This window comes from Crocodylus siamensis, chromosome 1, assembly GCF_052110815.1.
Source record: "Crocodylus siamensis isolate JL-2025a chromosome 1, ASM5211081v1, whole genome shotgun sequence".
In the NCBI taxonomy this organism is placed as follows: domain Eukaryota; kingdom Metazoa; phylum Chordata; order Crocodylia; family Crocodylidae; genus Crocodylus; species Crocodylus siamensis.
Genome location: NC_143395.1, coordinates 108832328 through 108858216, shown reverse-complemented (window position 1 = coordinate 108858216; position 25889 = coordinate 108832328). Strand labels below are relative to the sequence as shown.

General features: G+C 41.1%; 1 protein-coding gene across 6 annotated transcripts in view; it reads left to right on the top strand.

The window, feature by feature from the left end:
- The window catches only part of NHSL1 (NHS like 1), a 284707-nt gene that overhangs the window by 130985 nt on the left and 127833 nt on the right, over positions 1-25889 (top strand). Inside the window, exon 1 of one of the 6 annotated variants that reach the window (XM_090040360.1) lies at positions 2096-2188. The exons of the other annotated variants lie outside the window; for them this stretch is intronic. Coding sequence (XP_089896486.1) covers positions 2173-2188 — 16 coding nt within the window. The 5' untranslated portion in view covers positions 2096-2172. Of the gene's footprint in view, positions 1-2095; positions 2189-25889 lie in introns of those variants that run through there. 6 annotated transcript variants of the gene reach the window in all.

The following is a 25889-nucleotide window of genomic DNA, read 5'->3' as shown; positions in this document are numbered from 1 at the left end:
CAGTAGTCAGCCATCCTGACTTTTCCAGATAATCATGTGATATAAGGGCCAAGGTCTTTTAAGACCTGGTTTTGCTAGGGGCATGGGACTTAAGTGTTATGTACATATTAAACATTCATGGGACTGTGCATGGTAGTAACTGCTGCAGCTGGCAGAAAATATTTGCTGATTCAGACCCTTTCAGAAGAAGGTTTTGAAGACCATATGCACCTAAGCCAGAAGGGTTGGTCTGTCTGAGTTTAAACTGGAGTACTCTGTGTATGTAAGCAACTTGTCTAAGTGCCAAAACACCTCCAGTACTTGAGCACAGGAAGTATTTTCTTGAGGGGACAAAAAGTGATCTGAAGATCCCATTATTTAACTTCTACACACTGGTCCATGGAAAGGAATTGGTATCCTGTGGGAACACTGTGCTCCCATAACTGGAATAGCAGTGAATATACTCCCAATAAGTAGTTTGTACTGGCCTTAACCCAGGGCTGTGCCTTAAAAGTACAATAAAGTCCTAAAGAAACTGAGCTAAATCCTGCGGTCCTTATGCAGGAAGAACTCCCATGCAGTACAGTAGGACCGGGGTGGGTAGTGAGAGAATAATTTTGTGTCATTTACCAATTTAGCGAAGTGGTAAAGATGAAGGTGGAAAGTGAGGAACTACTGTACAGAAAGATCTTTCACTATGGAGTGAATGGACAACTAAATAGCAGATGAATATAGTGTTAGATAAGTGTAAAGTGATGCACTTGGGCAAAAATAATCCAAACTATACCTATACTAAAAGGGACTCTACATTAGCTATTACCACGTGGGAAAGAGATCTGGGAGCTGTTGTAAACAGTTTGCTAAAAACATTAGCTCAGTGCTCATTAGCCATCAAAAAGGCAAACATTATGTTAGGGAATATTATGGGAATTGTAAACAAAACAGAAAGTATCATTATGCCCCATGTCCGCTCCCTTTTAGCATCTACTTTCTGCCACTGTGACACAGGATACTGGGGATACTGAGCAAGATACAGCTATGGTCTGACCTGGTAAATGGCAGCCCGTCTGTTCTCATGTTAATGGGTAGATTTCTGGAATAAGACTTACATGATTGGACCCAACGTAGGATTGCTATAAAGCAAGACTGTCCAACTTGTGGCCTGTGGGCCATGTGAGGCCTGTGCAGGATTAACTTGTTGGTCATGAGCTCCCTTCCCAGCTGCCACTCTTTCTGCTACTTCTGGAGTCCCTGAGCTCCTCTTCCCTCTTCCAGCTTCTGCTTCCTGCATGGTGGGTGTTGGGGGATGAGGAGTCTGTGCAGTCTGAGTTGTAGGGCAGCCCTGGCAGCCTCCACACTGGAAGAACCCATGTGGCAGGGGGTGAGGAGCCCATGCAGCCTGTGCTGAGAAGCCTACGTGGTGGTGGTGGGGGTGGGGGTGGCAATGCCAGGGTGTCTATCTAGTCTACACAGCCCATGTAGCATGTGGCCCCGGCCGCTCAAAAGTTGGACAGCCCTGCTTAAAAAGCTGTGACTTCATTTGATACTGTTTTTGAGATGTCCTGATTGCTAACCTTTCTTCCCCCATGTAAAGAAGTGTTTGTGCAGCCGTCCCTAGCTGACATTCCAGCACAGTTATGAGATTCCTAATATATGTATCTGTTGTATATGCTCATCTGAAATACCACGCACACAAAGCACTTTTGGGGGAGGGATGAGAGAGAAAAGCCAGAACAAAAAATGTTCACAAAGAGCAGAGTTAGTAATTCATAACAAACAGTTGAGTTGGATTAGAGTGATTTATTTTTCTAATGCTAACCAATTGATGGGTATAAGCTGTATTCACAGCAGGGGAAAAATGCTGACAGAAGAGATAAAACAATTACACTGTGGCCTGTGCTGTGGTTGGGTTGATTAAGGAGGCACAGTAGCCATTATTATTATTATTATTTTTTTTTTATTAAGGGTCTTCTGAAAGAGGGTGGGGAAGTTAGAGATAGGGAGGTGTCAACCACGCAGCTCAGAAATCAGTGGATTGGGTAGCAGCTTCCTGTAACAGCATGAGCTGGCCCATTGCCATGCTTCTCCGGCTGTGTGCTGAATGGGGTAGATCGGAGAACAGCTGTACCTAGTACTGTGTGTCGCGCTTGGAAAGCAGAACACTTTTTCTCCTCTTCATGGAATTGCCTCACAATGTTTTGTCTGAAAGGTGAGGGGGACTTCTCTGGCAAAGTCATTGCAATGGTTCTAGTCAGCTGAGCTGGGCTGTGTTATTTGATAGGCTTGGGCTTTTAGTGTTAGGATGGTAACTGCTTTCAAAACACTGTGAAGTATATGGAAGTTTATTCTGGTGTGCAGGAATGAGAGTGGTATAAATTCGCTGTTCCTTTTGTTCTTATGAACCAGCAACCGATACAGCGCTGCTGCCTGTTTGGAATTCTCTTGTCGGGGATGTGGATGTCTGTCAGATAATAGGGCAAGCTTGCTTTGTGTGTGTCAAGGACAGCTGAGTAGTTAGTGTAAAGAAGATTTCAGGGGGGGACTGTTGATATCGCAGAGACTTGTGGACTGGTTTATTATGTGAAACATGGACACTGGTTTCATTATTGCATAAATTGAATGGCATGTAATGAGTGCCAAGTGGGAAAAGAGGGGAAATACTTTTGTCATAGTGATGCATATAGTTTGTGTGCATTTGTGTGTGTGTGAGGGGAAAGCAGGGGGCAAGTGAGAAACAGGGAGATGGACTTAGAAAAAAATAATAAAAAGGTGTGGTTTGTAAGAACATGATCCTCAAAATCAGTGAGAGTAGGAGGGGGTATGTTTCTTTTTGTTTCAGGTCACAGTATTTCTCTAGAACTATCTAGCTGCTGCTGTAACACTTCTGAAGTGCAGTTGCTGGAAACTGGCTGACCAAAGAGCTGTTGGAAAGGTTAGGTCTCTAACAAAGATACTTCTCCCTGGGAGAAGCAGCAGTAAATGGGAAATGCTGTACTTTAAACAGAACATTTCTTCTGATATTCCTCCTGGCATCTGTCCGTCAGTTATCTCAAAGTGCTGTATGAATTATATTTAGTAAAAGCATATAGCTTTTGTTTGTTGAACAGACTCCAGAGGCCCGAGTCAGGATCCAGGCCTCATTGCACTGGACACTGTAAACACGCACACGTGCACACCTCAGGACAAAAAGATGGCCCTTATGCCAAAATCATAGCCTGAGTAGTGTCACTGTGACTCTAAAGATCCATGGGGGGGAAAAAAACTACAGAGCACACTTTTGCTATGCATCTTAAATTACGTATTGGATCTATTCCTACACACACATGCACGCTCGCATGTTGTGTTATGTGCATTTTCTTAAAACTAGGCATGTCTACATGTGTGTTTTAAGCATGCCTAAATTTAATGCACGTTAGCTTAATACTCATTAAGCAGTTTTAGGCAGATGTCTACATGTGCAGGCATTAAAGTGCATTAACACTGTGTGTGGACTGACTAAAGTTGGTCCCAAATCGGTCTACACACACACAGCATTAACACACTTTAATGTGTCTACATGTTCATTAATGCACTTTATTCACACCTAAATTTGATACCTGCATTTGCATTTGCAGGTATCAAATTTAGATGTAAATAGCCAAATTCACCACTTTTACAGCATGCTTAGTGCATGCACATGTTAAACAGGCACTCTAATACACCTTTAAATTTAGGCTAATGAGACTTAAACATTGTAGACCTTGGGGTTTTTGATCCATGATGTGCACACAATTCGACAGATCACTGGAATTTTATAAAATACAGCAAAAATGAAACAAGTGGTTCTGAGCTACTGAAAGCAATACAGTATCACTTTGATGCTATCTATCAGTAACTGCTTAAAGCAGAATCTATCTGAAGTATGGGTAAGATTTTCAAAAGCACCCAAGTTCTGTTTGCACAAGTCGGGCACCATCAAGGTGGCCATTATCTGTCAAATGACATGGGTTTCTGACTCATTATGTCACGTTTGAGAATGGGCATACTTTGGCATTTATGAAAATGTTACTGTCTACAATAAGGCTTATATTTACATTAAAGTTTTTTGTTTTTTTAAGTAAACCTGCATATTAGAAGCCTTTTATATAGACCAAATGCAAAGGAAATGTCTCCACATAGAGGAAAATTTTTATAAGAATTATTTTCTTGAATTGGTAATTATAAGATTTTGGATCCTAGCTAGGGACATACTTTGCAGAGTGGTATTAGACAGCTTTGTTGAACTGTTAACAGTGTGCTTTGATCAAACTTAGGACATCATTACCATTAGAATTTTAACTGTAGATCTTGGTCATTGTGATGACAAAGTAGGCTTCCTGTTTTATGGCTGTTAAACTTTGCAACTCTCATGTTTTGTATGATATTTTAGTGCAATTATATCATTCACAAACAGAGAAATAGAAGTAAAAAGAAAGGAGTAAAGATTAAGTATACATTATCCTAGTTTTAAATTTATATAGAAATTAGTAATTGGGTAACCTTGGAGATACCAAGGTTTCACATCACCAAAGGGCTCAAGACAGGCATCAAACATGTGAATCATCAGTCCTTTCTCCCATTTTTTTAGTATTTTCCTCTCTCTTCCAGTTGTTTCAATTTGTTTTGTATTTAGTCGTGGTATTAAGCTTGAGCTTCGGACATTGTCAGGATAAAATAGAAGGGTGCCAGGCTTGACTGGGTGGAGGGTTTTCTTTCTGTATCTGAAACAGAGCAGCATGTTTGCCTTTTGGGTATTGTTTTGTTTTGTTCAGTTTGGAAAGCACTAGGAGAGCTGGGTGTTTTTATTTGTGTGTTTCTAGGGGTAGCAACTCCCATGCTGCTGTGCAATAGGAGTTGTCTTCAGGCTCTGGTAACGATTAGTATTCTTGCTCAGATAAATCAGTCGTCATTGTTTATATATGGTTTGAATCATTGCATGCTTTGGTGTTTGAGATTGTTCTGAAATCCTCTACGTAAACTTTAGGATACCTTTTAATGGCTTGTTTGGCTTTGGGTGTGCCATTATTTTAGAATGTCAGGTATCCAGGTTGTAGCCATATTGGTCTAGAGGTGAAAGGAAACAGAACTCATGGTAGAGATGATATCTTTTATTAGACCAACTAGATTTTTGCAAAAAAAAAAAAAAAAGGTCTTTAATTACAAGCTTTTGGGCACAAGCATAGCTTACTTGGAAGCTTTCGGGCACCCTTCTTCAGGCATAGGAGAAAAGATTCCAAATAGGAGATTTTATCACACCTTGAAGTCTCCTATGAAATATGAACTTTCATTTCTGCCCAGGAGAACTTGTGCAACATCTTTTCTCCTTTGCCTGAAAAAGAGTGCTTGTGCCCAAAAGCTTGCAATTAAAGAATTTTTTCTGCCCAAATCTAGTTGATCTAATAAAAGATTATCACGAGTTATGGTACTGCTACCATGAGTTCTGATTATTTTATGTCATTTAGTTTTTTTGGGCTACCATTTTGGTGCCCTTACCATCACAGCTGGCACTGTATTGTGAAAAGAAAAAGCATATAACTTCCTGGTGAGGGTATAGTGACAAAGAGGTTTCCCCAAGGTAAATGAATATATGATATATTTCTGAATTAGTCTATGAGGTGCAACTGTATTGTCTTCTGTATGAATGTACAATATATCAGTCGCACTACAGTAACTGCTTGTGTACATGTAAGTGGGGGGCAGCTTGTACCCTATGTAATAGCACTAATCTCTGTCATGCTACTGCATGGTAAGAAATGCACACAGGCAAGCAGTCACTTGTGGTAGTTTACACACCATAATTCACAAGGGAGGCTAGGACGGGAATTTGTCCTGTAGACTAACCAACGGAAACTGCCGTTATTCGTTTTTTTTAATCTATAATGTAAAATCTATGTTAAATGTGAGAGAGACCACTTACCGCTTTCGTATTACGTGCCCCACACTTATGGTAGTCTAACACATGGGAACTTATCTTTGTGGCCAAGCTTTCAGTTACCATCTAAAGCTCCTTTGGAATTGCTACAGCAGAGGATGCAGATGCACCCTGCTGTCTCCAGTGAGCCACAACGTATTTTCTCTAAGACTGTCATTCTTAGCCAGGGTGCCACTGCACCCTTGGGTGCCTTGAGAGGCTTTTAAGGGGACTGCACAAAATTAGCCCAGTTAGCTGTGCAATCACCTACACCTGATTTTCAAGATAAACCTGAAGTTTTCAAATAGGAATCCATAGTCAGAATGTCAAAGACATTCTGACCTAGTGTCGTCTTTCTGAGCTCTTTGCAACAGAAGAATTTCTCTGTTGTTTTTTTGTAGTGAAAAAAAACTAGTGAAAACTAAGAGCTGGCATTTCCGAGGAGGTATCTTGAATCTAGAATGACTGAGAATCACTGCTCCAAGTAGTATCTGGGTTGATGCTTCAGGGAAAACTAGGTACAAATTTTGCTGTTCCTTAATGTTGCATTTGGAATATGAGATACTCCTATGCCCAGTCACTGGGATTATTCAAATATTGTGATACAACAATGGAACTGTTATTGTTGATGATGGACTGAAGCCAGGATGTGGGATGAAGGGCCAAAGCCATACTGCTTTATTGCTCTCAATTTTTTGGACCATAGCAATTCGCATCTATAAACAAAATAAACTTAAGAAACTTAAGTACTTAAGAATTCATTTCAAGAAGGGCTGGGAGCCACCAGCCCCAGCACATTGTGGGGGGGCTGAAAAGCAAGCTTGTATTTCTGCAGCTTTGGCCTGGGTTCCTTTAGTTTGTTTGCAGAAGGAAAGCAGTGCCAGAAATGCTGTAGAGTGGGTGTGCACTCCTGCCTGCCTGCAGTAGTGAAGTATTTACTGTATCTTTGCTTGGCGTACAACTTTGGATTTCGTGGAGGAAATCTTTCATACTAATAATAGCAAAAGGTTATGTTAGAGACTATCCATGAAAAATCCTGGGCATGTGTTTGTTGCTCCCTAGAGGAGAGTTCCATGCTAGAAATGCAGATTTTTTTTTAAAGAAAAAATTTAAGATCACAGGCCTGCTCACCAGTTGTCTCGCGTGTGCTGTGCATGTAAGGACATTCCTTGGATTCTTTTCTTGGCAATGTTCTCAGAAAATATCTAATGTTTGGAATCAGAAACAGATTTTGTCTGATGTCTTGAAACAAATGCATTTTCCAAGTTAAGCAAGGCTAGCAACATTCTGTACATGACGCTGCATTGCATCTCGTGTCTTACATTTCTCGTTCTTCATATATGGAGCAGCAAGCCAACGAGAGTGAGTGAAGGGAGGGGATTTGTATTCACTTAAAAAAAGGATGCTTTCTATATTTCCAGTCAGAATTTAAATCTGCATTGCTTAAAACTAAAAAACTAGCTAGTTGATGGTATGTGTGTGTGAATTAAACTCTGATTTTTCATATGGGAGTTTTATGACATTGTGTATGTGCTGGGATCTACACATTTTTCTTTTGTATATTCTATAGAACTTTTTAATAATGTAGAGAAACTAGAACACTCCTAGTTTTACGTTCTTTAAGCCTGGTAACAAGCTGCTTTAACAAACACTAAAGATAATTCATTTGTTTCTACAATGACATAAGATGGACCAATGTTTAGAAGATACTGCCCACATATGAAGCTATTCAGAATTTATTTTATTTTCCTTTCTCTTTCCATAAACATTTTGTTGCCTTTTCTCTGTCCCTCATGTCTCCTAACTTCAGCTGTCTAGTTCTTGAGCAAAGCAACTTATATCGGACCTGTTGCTGCTGGGATTCTAGAGGGTAGTTCTCGTTTGTAGAAGATTGTTTCCGCCTCTGATTTGATATATTTGGTACTTTTTTTATTAATCCAGTATGATCCACCAGAGATTAATAGGTTAGGTGAAATGGTTTTAGCTAATAGATCCAGTTCTGCTACAACAACTCATGCCTCTTCTCCCTATTTTGGATTTTAACAGGTTTACTTTTTTGCTCCCTTTTTACCTGGTCTATTTTCTTCCCTTTTTCTTTTCTTGTCCACCTTATTCAAGTCCATCTCTCTTAATGAGCGGATTGAGGTCTACTCATACTCTGAAGCACTGATTTGGTCCAGTGCTGTCCTGCTAAGTTATTACCACCTCCTCCACTTCATGGGACACTTGACTCTAAATAGGACACCTGTATAAATTCCCTGAATGAAACTAGGTGACAGCAGAGAAGGGTAGAGCAGCCTTTCAAACAGACCTTGTGTTTATTGATAGGGGCCAGATTGTGTTATGAAAGGTCTATTTCCTGACCAGTGTGTGTGTTGCTTAAAAAAAAAATCCAGCAAATTTCAATGGGGATTTTTAAAATGGTTGTTGGTTATTCTTTGCTATTTTTTTTTTTTTAGACTGCCAAAAGGGAGAGAGATGTAGAGGCATATAAGGAAAGAATAAAAGAGTGAATACTTGTAGTTTGGCTAGACAAGTAGTGTGAAGATATGTAGCTGTATTCATAGGAATAAGCAGCATATGGGTTGGCCTGCAGGCTAGATCAGACCTATGGAGCCAGCAGGCTTTGTTGGTCTTCCAATGGTGGTGGCAGGGCTTCACTTGTATTGGAGCCAGGAAGCTGGGAGTTATGGCATGTGACTGCATTTCCACAGTCAAAAGTGAATGTCTGTTCACTTGCTTATCGATTCAATTTACACCGCTTAGACTAACCTGCAAATATTGAATTGATTCAGCCTTGGGCTTTTTGACTGTCTGTACTTAGCCAAAGAGATTGAAGTGGTAATGGATAGGAGAGACAGTGAATGTGGGGCAGGGAAACAGTACAAAAAATGAGTCGACTTTGCAAAGATCAAAAGAGTAAGTCAGTAGAAGAGCTGAGTAAGAAAGAGGGACTATGTTAACGTACTGGCTTATATATTTTCACCATGATTTGTCTCAGGAGTCAACAGATACAACAAAAGTTATGGATAGGTGTTATGTTTCTAGTGAGAGAAATGCCATTCTTCTACTAGAAGCTGGGAGTGTACATGCGTTCATTCCGGTTTTCATACAGGAAAAAAACAGATCCAGGAGAAAGATCTTCCATTCAGTGAGGAAGATCTTGCCTGCACAAATCTCTCATGGAGGATTGAATGCTTGTATGCTCCCTGCCGGTAGATTCCTCCCAGGGATTGGGGAGGGCAGGGGGAGTAGTGGTAAGAAAACCTCTGGGAAAGGCTCAGGGAGCCCTTTCCTGCCATTTCACTTCTCCCAGGGACTAGGAGGAATCAAGCAGCCACTGTTTCCTGCAACCTTCCAAAGACTGGGGAGCAGAAAAGGGGGGTGACTGCAGGCTGGAACACCTGTATGTTCCCTCTCACAAGTGTACTACGAATTCTGCAGAAATTTTCAGCACTAGAAATCAATGTCTGTCCACATCTAAAACATCAGACAAAAACCTTGTAGGCTAAGTACAGACATTCAAAAGCCCAAGCCTGAATTGATTTTATCTTTGCAGGGTAGTCTAACCTGTGTTGACTGAACTGAGAAGCAAGTGAATAGATAATGACTTTTGTTTCTGGAAATGCACACACATACCTGCAGTGGCTCAGGCTAGAAGCTCGGAGGTGCTAGAGTGAGCTCTCCCTTCCCTTTGGCAGTGGCCAGAAGATTGGAGGGAACCTGAGTTGGGGGAAGAGGGGGTGGCCCTGGCCTCTGAGTATGATTGGGGGAGGGGCTTAAACCCCCACCCTGGCCTGCAGGGACCCTAGCCAGGGTGTGCCTGGAGGGGTAAGGGGGAAGCGGTCTCTGCCAGGTTTGTCCCTGAGTGACGGGGGCCTTGGCCAGCCCCCAGCAGCCCAGGCAGCGTCTTGGGCTCAGGCAAGGGGGAAGGAGGGAGATTCTCTGCCTCCTTTATCTCACTGGCATGGGATCCCAGCTGGAGTCTGATGGCATTACCCCCTTGCTGGCCATTCAAGCAGCAGGTGGCATGTGGCTTGGGGAGTGCCTCAGGATCGGGGGGGGGAAGTGGGGAAGGGGTTTATACCCCCTGTCTCCCCTCTCCCACTGGCACGGGATCCTGGCAGGGAGGGAAAGCTAGCAGACCCTGGCTGGGGTCCTGTGGGAGAGGGGGAGGCAGGGGGGTTTCATTCCTCTCCCTTCCCTTCACATGAGCCTGCTGTTCCATGCCCCCACCCCCTCCACTCCAGCAGGGAAAAGTCTGGCAGGGGCTGCGTCCACAGACAGATTCCCACCCCCACTCCCTTGTCAGCCAGCTCTCACTGCTTGGGCTAGAGAGCAGAGTGGGGCCAACCCTGCTCTGCTCAAGCAGACAGCACAGCCCAGTCCAGGACTGAAAAGCATGCTGGGATGCTGGGGGACTCTGATTTAACTTGAACTAAGAAGGAGTCTAGGACAGAAGTTCCATAAACCGGTTTGACCAAAATCAGTTAAGCCTGATACTACATTCAACCAGGTTTATCTTAAACTAGTTTTGGCCATCTAGAAACTGGCTTATGTGCACTGAACTTCTATTCTGTTACAGGTTTAAACCAGTGTCTGATCACTTAAGCTGGATAATGTGTAACTTCTGTCCCTAGCTGTAGTGAAGATTGACACTGGTAAATGAACAGACAAGAGTTTCTTTTCCCTCTCATTTCTGAGATTGTGTTTATATATTATGGCTCTTGTGTAGAGTTATATTTAGATATGTCATTACAACTGCTAGAATTGTTTTAGTTAAAAGCAGCTGAAGAGCCTGCTAAATAGCACAGAAATAGAACCAACAAAATGAATGGTGCATGTGTGCACATATGTTCGTGTTTCACTTCTTTGCAGCCCAGTGGAGTGAGATGTGACTGACTGTGTGGACTTTTTGTTTTTCTCCCCTAAAATTTTTGAGTGAATTAAAAGCAGCCCTGGATTGAAGCTGGGCAGGTGCTTGATAAGCAATCTCTCCTTCTCTAGATATGCCAACATTCCTCGGTGTGGTTGGTAACTCCTGTCATTCCAGTTCAATGGGTTTTCTGAACAGTGAACCTCACTTGGAAATGTGCGATGGGGATAAAATTTGTACTGGTTCATTTATGATCTCATTCTGAATATAAGCCTGTTTTCCTGATCTCCAGCTACTTCCTTTTTTACTGACAGCCTCTTTTCCACCTTGTATTTTATCATTGTAATGTCTCCCTTTAGCCTTTTCCCCCCTCGCTCTCTTCCCCCCTCCTCTCTGCTTTAAGTTTCTGCTTTATCGTTTGTCTTTCTAATTTCTACCTATTTACATTCTCACTAACATCCTGCCACACTTGTAGCTTCTTTCATTTTTTTGGAGCCTCAGAACAGCAGAGACTCCCTATGCCTAAAGAAGGGTGACAGCACCCAGATGGCTGCTAAGAACTTTTTTCCAACTCCTCAGTTGGTCTAATAAAAGATATGACATCTATTCAAAGAACTTTGCCTGCCTGTGTCCTGAGTCCAACATGGCTATAACCCAAAACCCAGCAGCCTGGCTTTTAGAATTTCTATAACTGGATATTTAGAATCTGAAGTTTTGATAAATATTTAGCGTGGATTTTGTATCGTTTCTATGTGCTATTCTTTCAAGATTTGAATTGATCCAATGCTGTGTGCATACAGACATACATAAACATAAATATTTGATTCTTGTGTTCCATTAGTTGTTCCAGGTGATGCTGTTCGCAGTCTTTCAGGGTAATTTGAAAATTGACTTCTCTGAAGTGGAAATATTAGATGAGTAGTATAATTTAGATGAAATGTTTCAGCTGTGCTCTAATTTCACATTTGCATAGGCACTATAAATATACATTGTGTGCGCGCCATCTTCTTTCCTACTGTATTTCCATAGATACATTCCTTCATATTGGCTGTTTTAGAAGCTAGTTGTGAGATTTACATAATGTCATACCTGTCATGGTTTGTGAATGATCGGTAGAAGAATTGGCACCTTTTTCTCTGTTACCATTTTGTTCTTCATTTGGTGGTGTGTGTGTGTGTGTGTGTGTGTGTGTGTGTGTGAATCATCTACTTAAAAACGCAGATGATGGTTCTGCAAGTGTAATATAAATTGGTGTTGAAATGTGTGGACTCAACAAAGGGAAGTGCATTCAAAATGCAACTAAGAGGCAAAGCTTTATTTCTAAGGAATAAAATGTGTAGGCTTGAGAACAAAATATGCAAGAAAAAAAGCAGGCATTGATGTTTAGATCCACAGGCATTGAAAGAAATGAATACTTAAATGCACTGTAAAATAGGATGTGTGTACTTTAAGCCTATATACATATCTATATAGATGTATATAGATATAGATCTGCATAGGCTTTTTAATGGATTAAGTCTAAGTCATTACTTTGCATTAAGTACAGCAGTTCTGCATATTGTGGGCATGCCTAAAGGTGCAGTTAATACAGATGAATAAACTCAAGCACAGTTTGTGTTGGAATTTATTGCTCCTGGGCATGCATTTGAATGCATGCTCGGGACTACAGCACATTGAGCCAGGGTGGAGCAACCCCAGTTGGCAGGGAGCTCCGGGGGGTCAGCCAGCAAGCTTGGGGCTGCTCTGACCCAGCTCAGTGGCTGTGGAGGGGCTGGCTGGGACAAAAGAGTGTTCCAGTATGGGGCTAGCTGCTAGGCAGCCTCCACACTGAAGCACTCTTGTGCTACAGCCAACCCTTCATTGTCTACATAGCATTGTGGTGCACTAAAAACTGCTAGGCATGTCCACACATGGTATATGAGGTACTAAAATGAAGTACTAAAATGCACATTTGGCTGTGCTAATACAGTTGCACACACACCTGCTTTTTAGGTGATGCTTAACATGCAGTAGCATTGTGCATGGACTTAATTAGTGTCTAATTAATTAGGGTTGCTCAATGGGTGGCTTCCCCCTACAGTCAGACAGCAAATGAAGAGGTGGTATTTGGCCCCAAGATAGTTAACAGATGGACCAGGGCATATCTATCACCACCCAATCCACCTGGTAATTTAGTTATGATTTGATTAATTAGGACTTGCACCAAGATGTTACTGATACGAATCAACAGTTTATTATAAAACTAACAAGAACAGATAAGTATCATATGCCATACAACTACACAGAAACCCACTTAGTCTCAACAGTCACTATAAATTCTAATTGCTCATCAAATCCTGTATTGCCTATACTTACCTTAATACCAATGCTATACAAATCTTTACCCAGAAATATCTAATTACAACAATGACAATAAGAGGACTTAACTTTATTATAAGGGACAAGGGAACTTTATTCAGTTTGGCTCCGGTCATTGTGGTAGACAACTGTACCTCAGGCAGCAGCTTCAGACCTTCACTGGACACACGCCAAGAAGACCCCCCAACACCACAGAAGGGAAGAACGGGACAGGGTAATGCTTACCGATCAGAGCAGAGGGCCGCTACTTTACATGATAGACACACCCAGAGGGAAGAGCCCGGGGAGCCAACTCTTTCTGCTCCAGTGGCAGACAGAAGATCTTTTAGGGTAAGGGAGCTTGGGACCCATGGCAACTGGGCCCAGCACCAGGAACCTCTATGGTTCACACAGATGATAGGTCACTCAACCTTTCCGTGTCTCTCTCTTTATCCTTCCTGCCAACAAGCGCCCTGACTTCTTTCCTTTTCTCAGTCACACCTCAGGCAAACCCTAAACATACATACACACATTGAACTCACCCCAGGAACACGCGCACACATGCGTGCATGCATACACACCGAACTCACCCCCCCCACACACACACACACACAACCTACTTACACACTGGACCAGATGACATGGCCTCACTGATACAGACAGACCCAAATTTTTGCTGCAACAGTAGCTTATTCTACTGTGAATTAGCATATTAGTGTGTTTGGTTTTTTTTTTACATGCCACTTAAATATGCAGTAGAATAGGCTACTGCGAATTGAAGTGTACATGTAGACACCCCCACGAAGACGGTACCTTGGAGCTAATTGTTCAGCTCCGCAATAAATGTTTTGTGTAGCCATGCCCTGTATGAGCTATTTTAAATCTGTGCTTTTCCATCTTCCATGCAAAAGGGTGGTGCTGTTCTTAAGGAGGTGCCATAAATCATTTAAAAGTTTATTTGATGAACCCAGGAAAAGTTAGCTTCACATGACTCAGTTTGTCTCTCATCAGTTGGTTTGTATTTTTATAAACACTTATTTTCTTTCCTTTTATTAAACTTTTATATTCTTTATTTTTGGTTGTTTTCATAAATGGCATAGTGGGTGCTTTTATATCTGTGCTGATATAACATCTGTCATCTAGTAACTGGGTCATATTTTTCCAAGTGAGGTGACTTGTGGTTCATAGCATATCGAGAGTTTTTCCAACATAGTTACCAAAAATTAATTTTTACTAAAGAAAGTAAGGAAACTTATAATCTCTTTATCTTGCTCAGCTTGAGAGTTGTACTGGTAACAGAGTTGAAAAAAGGAAAGTTAATGTGGAAACAGATGTTGCCTTTCATCAACTCTGTGCCACCATAACATTTTTTTATGGTACCACAAAGTAAAAGCAAATAGACATCCATACCTTTTGTTGTTCCATAATGGGGTTGTTACAAAAGGTAGTAATAATTTATGCTGCTTTATTGCAGTGGATGTCTGTTTGTTTATGGCAGGAGAGCACAGGCAGCCCAGAGGTGTTCAAGCCCTAGGCAAGCATTCTTCGGGCTTGAGGGGCTTGGTCCTGTATGTACCAGGAATTCCCATGAAGGATCAGGCCCTTTGAGCCTGGGGAATGGCTGTCCAGCTTCCTGTGCTCCCAGAGATGCATTCCCAGCATCTCTGGTGTGTAGGTCTTTGGAAGCAGGGAGAGTTGGGGTTTCCCACTTCCAGAGTTGTGCCCCTGAAAATGTCTAGGGCCAGGTACAGAAGTTACACACAAACTGGTTTAAGTGATCAGAAACTGATTTAAACTGTGACAGAACAGAAATTCAGTGATCATAAACCACTTTCAAAATGACTAAAACTGGTTTAAGATAAACCTGGTTGGATGTAATATCAGCCTTAACTGATTTAAGTCAAACTGGTTTATAGAATTTCTGTCCCGGATCCTTTCCTGTTTCAAGTTAACTCAGTCCTCCAGCATCCCAGGATACTTTGCAGCTCCGGTGGAGCAGGGACTGCCTCAGCCCTCTGCTCCTTAGTTTGCTACCTGCCTATGTCCAGCAGCTCACAGAGACAGCGGGGAAAGGAAACAGACCCCCAGGCTGCCTTAGCCAGGCTCTACACATCAGAGAGGGAAGGGAAAGCCCCTGTGGTATGGACTGTTCAGACTCTGGTAGCCCACTCCCTTCCTTCCCAGCTGTTGATTGCTTTTGTGGCTGCCATAGAAGGCAGGGAGAAGAAGTCCTTTGGGCTACATGCCTGCTCATGCAGCCCAGCATGGGAGCACCTGCCTTGAGGGGCTTCCCCCAGCCCAGGGTCTTCCCACCCCCGGCAGGCCCATGGAGCTGTGGGAATTCTTCCCATCCTGAACCTTGCCTTAGTCCCTGTGAGTCTCAGGCAGTTTCAGAGAGCAGAGAGAAATCCTCCTGCTTCTCCACACTCGGTTTTGCCTTAGATGTTTTCTCTCTGCTCCCAGAGCTATCCCTGAGTTTCCAGCAGTTGAGGGAAGGGGGTTAGGTTGGGAAGATTGCCATTCAGTTCCCTGGTGCTGCCTGGGACTAGGGGGCCCTGGGCTAGGGTGTGGGAAGCCTTGCAAGGTGGGGGCTCCCTGGTGCCCCCATGCTTGGCTGCATGGGTAGGCACCTGGCTGGCAGGTTTCCATCTCCCTCACTGCTGTGGCTGAAGCTATCAGCTGCTGGGAAAGGGGAGGGGGGAATTCCCTTCAGCTACCCAGGGCTGCCTAGGCTGGGTAACCCAGGCTGGGGGGAACCTCCTGATAGGGGAGGCTTCCCCCCAAGGTGGACCAGCACCGGGACAGGGGGCTCCTTAACCCCCTGTGAGGCACAGCAGGGATTTGGGGATGCTGGGCTTGGGCTGGCAATGGCCAGCAGGCTGGGAGATGTGCTCTAGTACCTCCTGCCCACTGGCCTGGGTCAGTGCAGACCTACCCTTGCTTTTCTCAGTTAAAAATTGTATGTCAGTTCAGTTGGTTATCAGTTCTACCTATGCAACTTTAGAGGAAGCTGCCTAGTTTGAATCGATTCAGCCTCAGGCTTTTTGCCTGTTTGTAGGGAAAGCTTCTAGGCACATTCTGGCACTGCTGAGCCACTTCATTGGGCGACATCTATTTCTAGGCTTATTTCTCATGATTCTGTAGGATCTGAAATAGTTAGGTCACATGCACTAGAATAGCTTCACACAAGTCACTTGAAGCTAATCAAGCATTTTTAGAAGCAATACAGTTTTCTGGATGTACCTTTTTTAAACTTTTTTTCAGGAACTTTTAATGCTTACCTTTTATGCTGGGATCATGTTGGGAGGAAGGGGGAGAATGAGAACAGCATATTTAAAAAGCATCCCACCTGAAAATTTACATATTTCAGTAAGCACTTTGTTTTTCAGTGAGTTTACACCGAAGTGTGAGAAATGCACTTTCTGCACATGTTCTATGCAGCATCATCTTAATTACCAACATTGTTCTGGAAATTTAAATCTAGCAGCTGACCCCTAGGAAGAATATTTTTAATGAATCAAACTCACTGCTTATCTTGGGTCCACAGGTAACCTGTGGAATACCGTCATGGTCTTTGATCTAGAAGTTGCCAGCATTTTTGTAGCTGACTCCATTATATTTGAAGCAGTCTTGTAATGTCCTCAGCGAATAATAAAAGGTTAGCCTGTAAAATCTATTTTTGTGTAATCATGTTGAGTGATGCCAAAAGTGCAAATACATTTAATTTAATTATTTCCTGTTAGCCCTTTCTACAGCCGTTCTGTTGATATTGCCTAAAGCTGTTTTTCTCAACCAGAGTGAACAAGATCCTTTTAAGGATGCCGTGTAGTGCCATGCAGCTATGGCACTGTTAGGTGTCTAAACACCTACACATGATTAATGAGATAAACCCAGAGATTTCAAACAGTAATCCGTAATGTCAAAGATACTCTGACCTATTATGGTCTTACTGAGTTCTTTGCAACAAAAGAATTGCACTAATATTTATCTGTAGTCAAAAAATGAGTGAAAACTAAGACTTGGCGTTTTCTGAGTAGGTGTCTGGAGTCTAATGAGGGGTTCCTTATGTCTAAATAAGTTGAGAACCACTGGCCTAAGACAATGGTAAGCTGAATATCCTATAATTAACCAGGGCATCTGGTTCACTTTTCTTAAATATCACCATGATACTTCTTCCAGTGTTCTGGAATTTCCTGTATTTTCTAAGATGTGTTTAAAAAAAAAAAAAATTAGTGGTCCAGGAAGCTCTCTTGCACTGCTCTTAAAACTCTTGAATGTAACTTATCTGGATCTGTGTGCTTAAATGTATTTAACTATAGTAGAAGCTTCTTTCTAAATAATTGTGGGGCAGGAGGGAAAAGTGTCCTATCATTTTCTGATATAAAAACACAATAAGGTTTTCAAATGGTTGTTTTCTGTCTGGTGCGCCTGTAGACCATTGCCTTCTAGAAGTAGAATCATATTGCAACTAAAGTGTATGTAAAGTTATTTTTGCTTCCAAATTTCTTACTATATCTGCCACTCCTTTAACTCCATTAAATAGCAGTATCACTTGTCCAGTTTTGTGATTTTTAGTCTCTCTCTTTCTAAACCATGGTGCCTAACTTTGGTTCAGCTCTTCATAGCACAAGGCCTGTCCCCTTTTGTCCTCTGACAGTCCTCTTGGTAGAATTGAAATGGAGGTAAGAAATATGAAGAATTTTAACAAAATTTCCTACCTAAGGTGAAGCCTGGTGCTTGTGCATCTGTGAAAAGGGCTGTGCTTTTGGAGAAAAATGTACATTATACTCTCCTAGACTAGGTACAGATGTTTGGGGAGGTTAAATCATGTTAAAAATGGCCACCTGATCTAACTTAGTTCACCCAGATACCGAACTTATGCTTAAATTGACCTAACTAGTGATCTGAGTGCAAACTGCACAGAAGTTCAGGAAGGTTAGATCAGTCTAAAAATGGCCGACCTGACCCAAGATAACTGTACCTCCATGGTAGTCAGGTGAGACCAATCTAACCATATTTCTGTACTGTTCCCAACATAACCTCCTGGCTGGGAAAGCTGAGCCCCTGGTGCCAATCTGGGACTGTACTTTTTTCCTATCCCCACCTGGCACCAGGCCATTTTTAGCCCCACAACATCTTGCCCCTCCCCCAAAACAGACAATCTCCCCCCAGGCAGATGGACCAGGCAGTCCATCTCAAGGCCACCGAACCCCCATCCCACAAGCTGAACTTTGTACCTGTTTTACTGGTATTCACTGGTGCTGGGAGTTGATCAAAGTCAGTTGGAGTAGGGGCAAGTGGAATCAGGGGTGGTGTAGGTTTACTGAGGGGGTTGTTTTTCTAGGATGGGGGGATAAAAATAGCCCCTGGAACTCCAGCCCCACAGACCCTATTTGCCCCCCCCGACCATGTCAAACCCTGCCAACTTCCCTGCAGATGCTGCTTGCCCTCCACCCCCCCCCCGATACATGCTGCAGACCCTGCCTGCTAGCACCCCCATCCTGACTTACTTTAGATTGGGTGACCATTCTTATTTCAATCTCATGTCCCCAAGAGCCTGTATGTACCACTAATGACAAAGTCCATGTTATAGCTTGTCCCCGAGTCTTTTACAGTTTCCTCTCTCATGTCTTTCCTTTTCTGCATGCAGAAAAAGAAGTTTGCAGCCTAAATGAGGGATTTCTAGTTTTTCTTAATTCATTATTCAGGACTGTCCCATACAGATTTAATTTGCTAGTCGTCATATAAAAGTACATTTGAGAAAAACTCTCTCATAAAACTTATATATTCAACTGTAGTCGATCAGTTTTATTTCTAGTTGCCAAAGTTTCCTACCGCAGTTGGGAATTCAGGAACTGAACTGAGGTGGTTGTGGTTGTTATTAGCAGCCAGCATAGACATAGATCCTGCAGTGCTTCATGGATGGAAACATCTTTTACTGTATAAACCAGGTGTTTGCTTGTGAATGAACAGGCACTGAACAGTAGCAACTTCTAATTAACAAGAAGGGATTCAGGGTTTTTTTTTAGGCTTTTCCCTCCTCGCTGCTATTAGGAAGAATGTTGAGGTTGGGAGGATAAAGGATTTCAAACTACAAAACTAAAAGAAGAAATCCTTTTGAAAGGTGTATGGGGTTTTTTTAAATCCAGATACAAGAAAGCAGTAAAATACTACTACTATTTATAGGCTTAGTCCACAGGTAGGTGTAGAGAACTTTATAAGGAGTAGGCTCATCCTTACATATGTTCAGGAGTGTGCACTCTTATTTAGAGACTTGAATCCCCCTAGCTTTTCTTTTTGAACTCTGGTAATTTTAATAGGAGTGGTGTTACCATTAAATAAGGCCCTGAGCCTGCAATTAGCAGTATGTGGGCAGATTGTCAATAGGCTTCTGTGTGGGTGGAAATGTTTGCTTGCCTTTCCTCCCCCCCAGGATTAGGGTTTAAATATATACTTAAAAACCACATGCCAGTGCCAAGGAAAACTGGCATTTTATCCCTGTCTAGAAGTTAAACTAAAAAAAACATTCTAATGATATTAATATTGTAGGATAAAATGTTTCTGGGTTAACAGTTTTGTTCATGCTTCAGTTAGAAACCGAGTAAGAGACCTGAGTTGCAAATTCAACCTTACAGAAAAAGGACCATTTGATAGCAAGTGCTCAGTGATACTATACTGGAATACCAGTGCCCTACAAGTCAGCAAGATCTTGGTATGTATTTGGTAGCTGTGTTGGTCTGAGACTAGAAGAAATGCAGAACTCTCTGGGTAGACATTTTTGACGCGTTGCACAATTGAAACTAGCTGCTGCTCTGTGGGTTGTTACGTACATGTGATGTACCTCTGTTCTGCTACTTAATTGCGGAAAGTTATTTGACTTTCCCCCTTGTTTTTTCTTTGTTGTTTGTTTTGTGTGTAGCAAATGTCTTGGAAATATTATGTATTTGGTTTCTGGAATCTGTTGGCATAGACTGGCCCATATCTATTGATCACTGGAAGGGTCAGAGGTGGTGTCGCACAGTGAAAAAATGAATGAACATATATGTATAGTTTGTATATCTTTTTTTTTTTTTTTCTTTTTTGCTGGGACATGAACAGGTGCAAGTGAGTGTCCAGAAATAAGTGTATTGCAAACTGATGAGTCAAGTCTTTGTGACTAGGAAGCAATTTACTCCTCCTTGGAAGTTTGGTGGATTTTGAGGGGGGGGGAAGTACAGTTAATAACCTTGGAAGTAGTCCAGTTATCTGTCAGCTTCACTCTTTTTTTTTTTTTTAGCAGTATTATGTAGTGGTTTACAATTAACCTGACAAGGGATTACAGAGGAATGTTTTCTGACTGGAAACCTTAACCACAAAAGTTCTAGAAAGAACAGCTAGATTTAGACCCTTCCCCAGGTCTGCACGGCTTTTAATTTCTGTAGTGATTGCTGCACTATAGAAAGTGTTCTTTCCCTGTGCCAGTTATTTATTATCGTGGATTTCAGTGAATAAAAATGAAACCAATTTCAGTATGAATTGCTTCTGTACTTCGTATGGTTTGTGTCTGTAGTCTTTTTTTTATTTTATTTTTTATTTTTACTTTTTTCAGAAAACATCACTGATTGGTTTAGTGTGTTTAATTCTGAAAAATGTCATATGTAGAAGCTGGGTACATTTGGATTTTCTTGTTGTTCCTCCTCCTAGAGAAATAGTTTCAATTTGGAATCTGAGAATTTTCAGAAAATGAGCTAAAAATAATGTATTACTCCACTAAAGGGATGAAACCTGCTCTTGTATCTTACTACTGAGTTTTTGAGGGCTTAAAGTAAATATTTTCTAATAGTTAAATTGTATTTCCTTTCCCCTTTTCTGCAAAATTAAATTTAAAAAACCCACCACCTCTAAGACGAAATGGACAGAATAGAGTATAAAGAACCGTTTAAATTTACAGTATACAAGATGTTGTCCAATGCACCATGTGAACTGAAATATATGACCACCCTAGTTATTCCCAGGGGAGCAGGTGGCACACACTACCTCCTGCGTAGGAAACGGTGTAGCACTGCAGGCTAAATAGTTTTCCTGAGAGACGAAACTTAACTAGTTCAGGGGCAGCTCAGTTCTAATATGGCATCACTGCTTCCTCTTCAGGAAATTTGGGTAACCTTGCACAGTGCTGCCTTACACTTACAGACAGTGCCACCCAGTCTTCTTGTAGATAGCCTCATAGTGCTGGTCCCTGAACAGGAAGCTGCAGAGCAGTAGCAAATCTAATTATACTGCTTTCTGCACCACATGCTGCCATCTTATTTTAAGATTTCGTAGCGTGCAAGGTTGCTATGCTAGAATAAATACCTTGTGCACTGAAGTGCTGCTTTTGATGCTGTTGTACCAAATCTTCATGGTATGCTGTAACTGTATTTAAGTTTTTGTCAAACTGAGACTTAGGTGTGTTAATTGTACACAACAATGTGATTTATGGCACTGTTGTTTTACACTGGGCTTTTATGCTGGAGAATCTTGGCTTTTTGCCAAAAGGCCAGTGTTAGCCTTTGAAATTAGCTTTATTTTTATGAAATATTGCTCTTTTCCCCTTTTAATTGTTAAATTTTGAAATATTTGCCTTGTCTTGCTCCTTTCTTTCAGGAGCCTCCTTCAATTAATCTGCCAATAGGATGTTTAAGATCTTAAGAAGACTCCAACAACCTGCAGAACATAAAGTAATAATCTTTACTATCTACCAGCTAGACTGTAATAGATTCTGCCTTGATTATGGGCCAGTTTGGGTTGTTCTGGCCCAAAACCCAACCAAATGGTTACTTGGCAAGCCATAATAGTGTCTGTTTCCTCTTTGCCTTTGAGGGTAGAGAGGAAGACATCTGTGGTGATCCTTTAAGGTTTCACATTACTTCCATCTCTCTGCTGCCTTTGTCTTGGGAGCATATTGCATATGTAATATCAGAACTCAGCCCAGTCTCCTGCCCGGCCTACTCACCTACATGGGAAGAGCCCAGGATAATCTTCTTTGCCCTTGTGCTTTGGTAGCCAAATGTGATTTCATGCTCTCTAAACCTAATAGGTTGCCACTGATCTCCTAACTACACTGACATTTTCCATCCCTTATCTTAAAGGACAAACTATGTCCCTGAACCATAGGGAGTCTGACTGATTAGACGCTCGCAGTATGAGCTAGCTGCTGTCAGGAGACCCATGTTCTCTCCACCCCTTTGTGGTCTTTTGCCCTTTTGCCCTCTGGTCCCAGGATGCCTTCTCAATATTTCTATTTCAATCAGATCATGGAATTGGATCAAGTGATTGAAATGACTGGCTTGTCTTCTTGGCCTTCATTCCTTAGAGCATTGGTTGTCATCCCGTTTCAGACATGGGGCACTTCCACCACATTTTTGATGTGGACTCCACCTTGGTTGAGAACCACTGTTGGTGCTTCTTCAGCTTAGCACAGAGCTTTTCAGCTGGATGTTGCTGCCTCCAGGTAAAATGGCCCCATGTGCCTGCTATACATCCAGCCTAGGGAAGACTCTAGAGTAGGTTATGACTCCCATGCCATAAAGAATAACATGCAGAACTCACTCCTTTGACTTAGCTTTTGTAGAACAACTGTTAATGTTGAGAAGAGAAGGGAGTAGTAGACAACATGGTGTTCAGTCATTCATTTGGATTTTATTACTTGTTGCATGGTTGAATATTATGGTAGTGGCAGCAGTGTAAGTAGAAACAATTAACTTAATTAATTTTATTTTCCTTTCATGAAACTGTTCATCAGACTTACAGTTAAGTATGCTGAAGTGACATATCAATAGGAGATGTGAGAACCTCTTAACATGATTCATCTAAAAGAAACATGACTTCTCTAATTTTTGACTCTAAACAACTTGCTGTTATTAGTGAATTCTGGCCTGAAGTATGTTGCTGTTATGGGGTTTGACTTTATTTTGGAATGAAGTACTGCTAATTGGAGTGTCCCTCACCAGATTCATTTTTTTCATTGTTAACAGTTGTGCATATTTTTTTTAAATTGCTCTTGCTAGATTCCTTCTTCAGTTAGGCTCTGCACATCCAGAGTTAATTATTTTTTTCAAAACATCTTTTTTTCCTTTGAACTGTTGTAAAGGATACTGTATAGTACAAGTTAATTCTATTGTTTTATTTTTTTATATACTGTACTCTAATGCTTGAGACACTAAATGATATTTTAGCTCTTCAAATAATACAAGATTTCCTAGTATCCTCTTTTGGCTTAGTTGACACAAAGTAATGCAAAGTTAATGCATTGTCTTATTGAGACAAACTGAACTTCAGTATCTAAGATGGCCTCAAATGTACTTAATGGAAATAAGTTTGACATAAGTCTACACACAGTTTTGGGTCAAATATATTTTGGCCATTTAAAAGTAGTAAGATTCCATCATGCCTTAAACCCCCACTAAGACCACTGGTCATGAGAGAGTTCCAATTTTAAAAATATGTAGCTGTTACCCAAACCACGACAATACCAGATGTAAAACCAAAAATATGATAAAATTACCCTGCTTCACTAAGAACCATATCTTGCTATATTGCTCACCCTTAACGATGCCTCACTACACAAGCTGACTTACTCATTGTAGATGTTATCCTCTTTCCTCTAGATATACATTCAGTAATACTGAGTAAGGGTAACAGAATATCTCTCTTTTTTTTTTTTAAGTTGCCCTTTAACTTGTCATGTGGAAATGATCTCCGACTCCAAGCATCTACATATGCTTTACTGTGGGGCTAATTAGTCTACTAGACCCTAGTAGGCCTACACATGTAGATGCACAAAGTTTACTGAAGGGCTAAGTAGTCTACTCCGCAGTAAATGTCTTGCATAGACACACCCACAGAGGCCAGAAGTGCATATCACTCTGACATATCTTGCTCTAAGAATGGTGTAAATAGCTAATTTATCATGCTTGTTGGGAAATAACTGATTTGGCCATCTATAACGAATATATTGTAATAAAAAAGTAAAGTAAGTATTCCTCAACTCCTGCATCTTTACCTCATCACTATGGATTTGACGTGCATTTCTTGTGAGATCTTTATAGTAAAACTGATCTCAACTTTTATTTTGCATGAGGCTGGAAGGCACTGTCTGTATGACACATGTTGTAACATATTGCCTACTGGAAAGGTTTTAAAAAATATTGAAATCAGAAAGTTTTGAAGTAGCTGAAACATGTTTCTACCCCATCCATTTTTTTTTCTCTCCAGATTATCATTTCTTAAAATTCTGAGATTTCTACTATTTGACCTGATTTTGGATAGGAAATATTGTACGGAATCTTGAAATTTCTCATGCTGGGAAAATCATTTCCCTCTGTCTGTTCACTAGGCGTCTTGCTAAATTGAGCCTCTTCTATACTTTTGTTGACTGTCCAGTAGATGGCATTACCTTTTATAATTACAGTAGTAATGCAAATTAACAAGTGCAGACTCAACCAAATTTCTAATCCATGGTATCGGAATAATACAGCTCTCCATTTTCCAACAGAAAGCTTTATATGATGCTGACCTGGGAGAGTCTGTTATTTTGTATTTGGTTTTGTGTGGTTTTTTTTGCTGGTTTTGTTTTGAAAATTCAACTGCACCATTGCTTTTAAACACAGTGAAGCTTTTGAAGGAAAATGAAGTCATTGTCACACTATGTCAAAGAGCATCTTTTCTCTCCAGCCTTTTAAATCCATAAAGAGATTGTGAAGTGAAATGGCATGAGGCGATGACTTTCCTCTGTTACCATGGCAATGGGTTTAATAAGCAGGCCTGGCATTGGTAATCCTTCTGCAACTGTGTCTGAATTGCCATTTAATATGAGCTGTAAAATGAGCTGCTTTTCATAGATGTAAATGAATCCTTTACTTTGGTGGTGCTTGGGTGTACCAGCGTTACCAGCTTTGTCATTCTATTGTTTCTCCAGATTAGAACCCTTCCTCTTCTTTCTTTCCTTTTTCTTTTCAGCAGATCATCTTTCATTCCATGTTTTCTGATACTGCAGCAGCTGCACAGGACCAGACCCCTAAAATAATGCAGCATGATAGCTTCTGTTTTGACCACCACCAGTAATAACTTGTACTAAATTCTCAGAGCAATTCATCTCTGATGATTCTCTTTAACCTCAATCTCCCCCAGAATCTTAACTTTCTTTCTTGGCTCCCACACTTAAAAATCTGGTTCACAATTTCTGATAAATGAAAAACTATTCCTTAGCACACGTCTTTTGTCAGCATAGTAATTAGGAGAAAAAGGAAAACTGTAGAAGGATTATACTCATTTATCTACTGCTTATACAGCTGGTTTTATTTGCTGGGTGTTTAAACATTGCAAAACAATGTTTGAGAACTAATATCAAACATATGACATTGTTGCTATTAAAACAGCACCCCCCCCCTTTTTTCTTTTGGACAAAAAGAAATGATGACTGACGTATACATTAAGTGTATTTTTAAACTTCCGGGGATTGCAAACAGTAGAATATAAAATATTGTTTGTATTTCCTCAATAATCTTTCCTATAAACTGTATCCCAAAACATTTTATCTGGTTAATAGTCACAAATTTTAATTATTACATGATAGCAAAGAAAGAGTAATATGTTTGAAGTTGATGAGGAAATGCTATAGGAAGGTTGTTGTAGATTAGAACAGCAGAGAAGAAGGCTACCACATCATTAATGTAGAGATTTGTGGAAGAAGGAACAAGGAGTTTGGAGTCAGAAGCGAACAGCTTAGGTTTATGAAGTAGTCTGCAA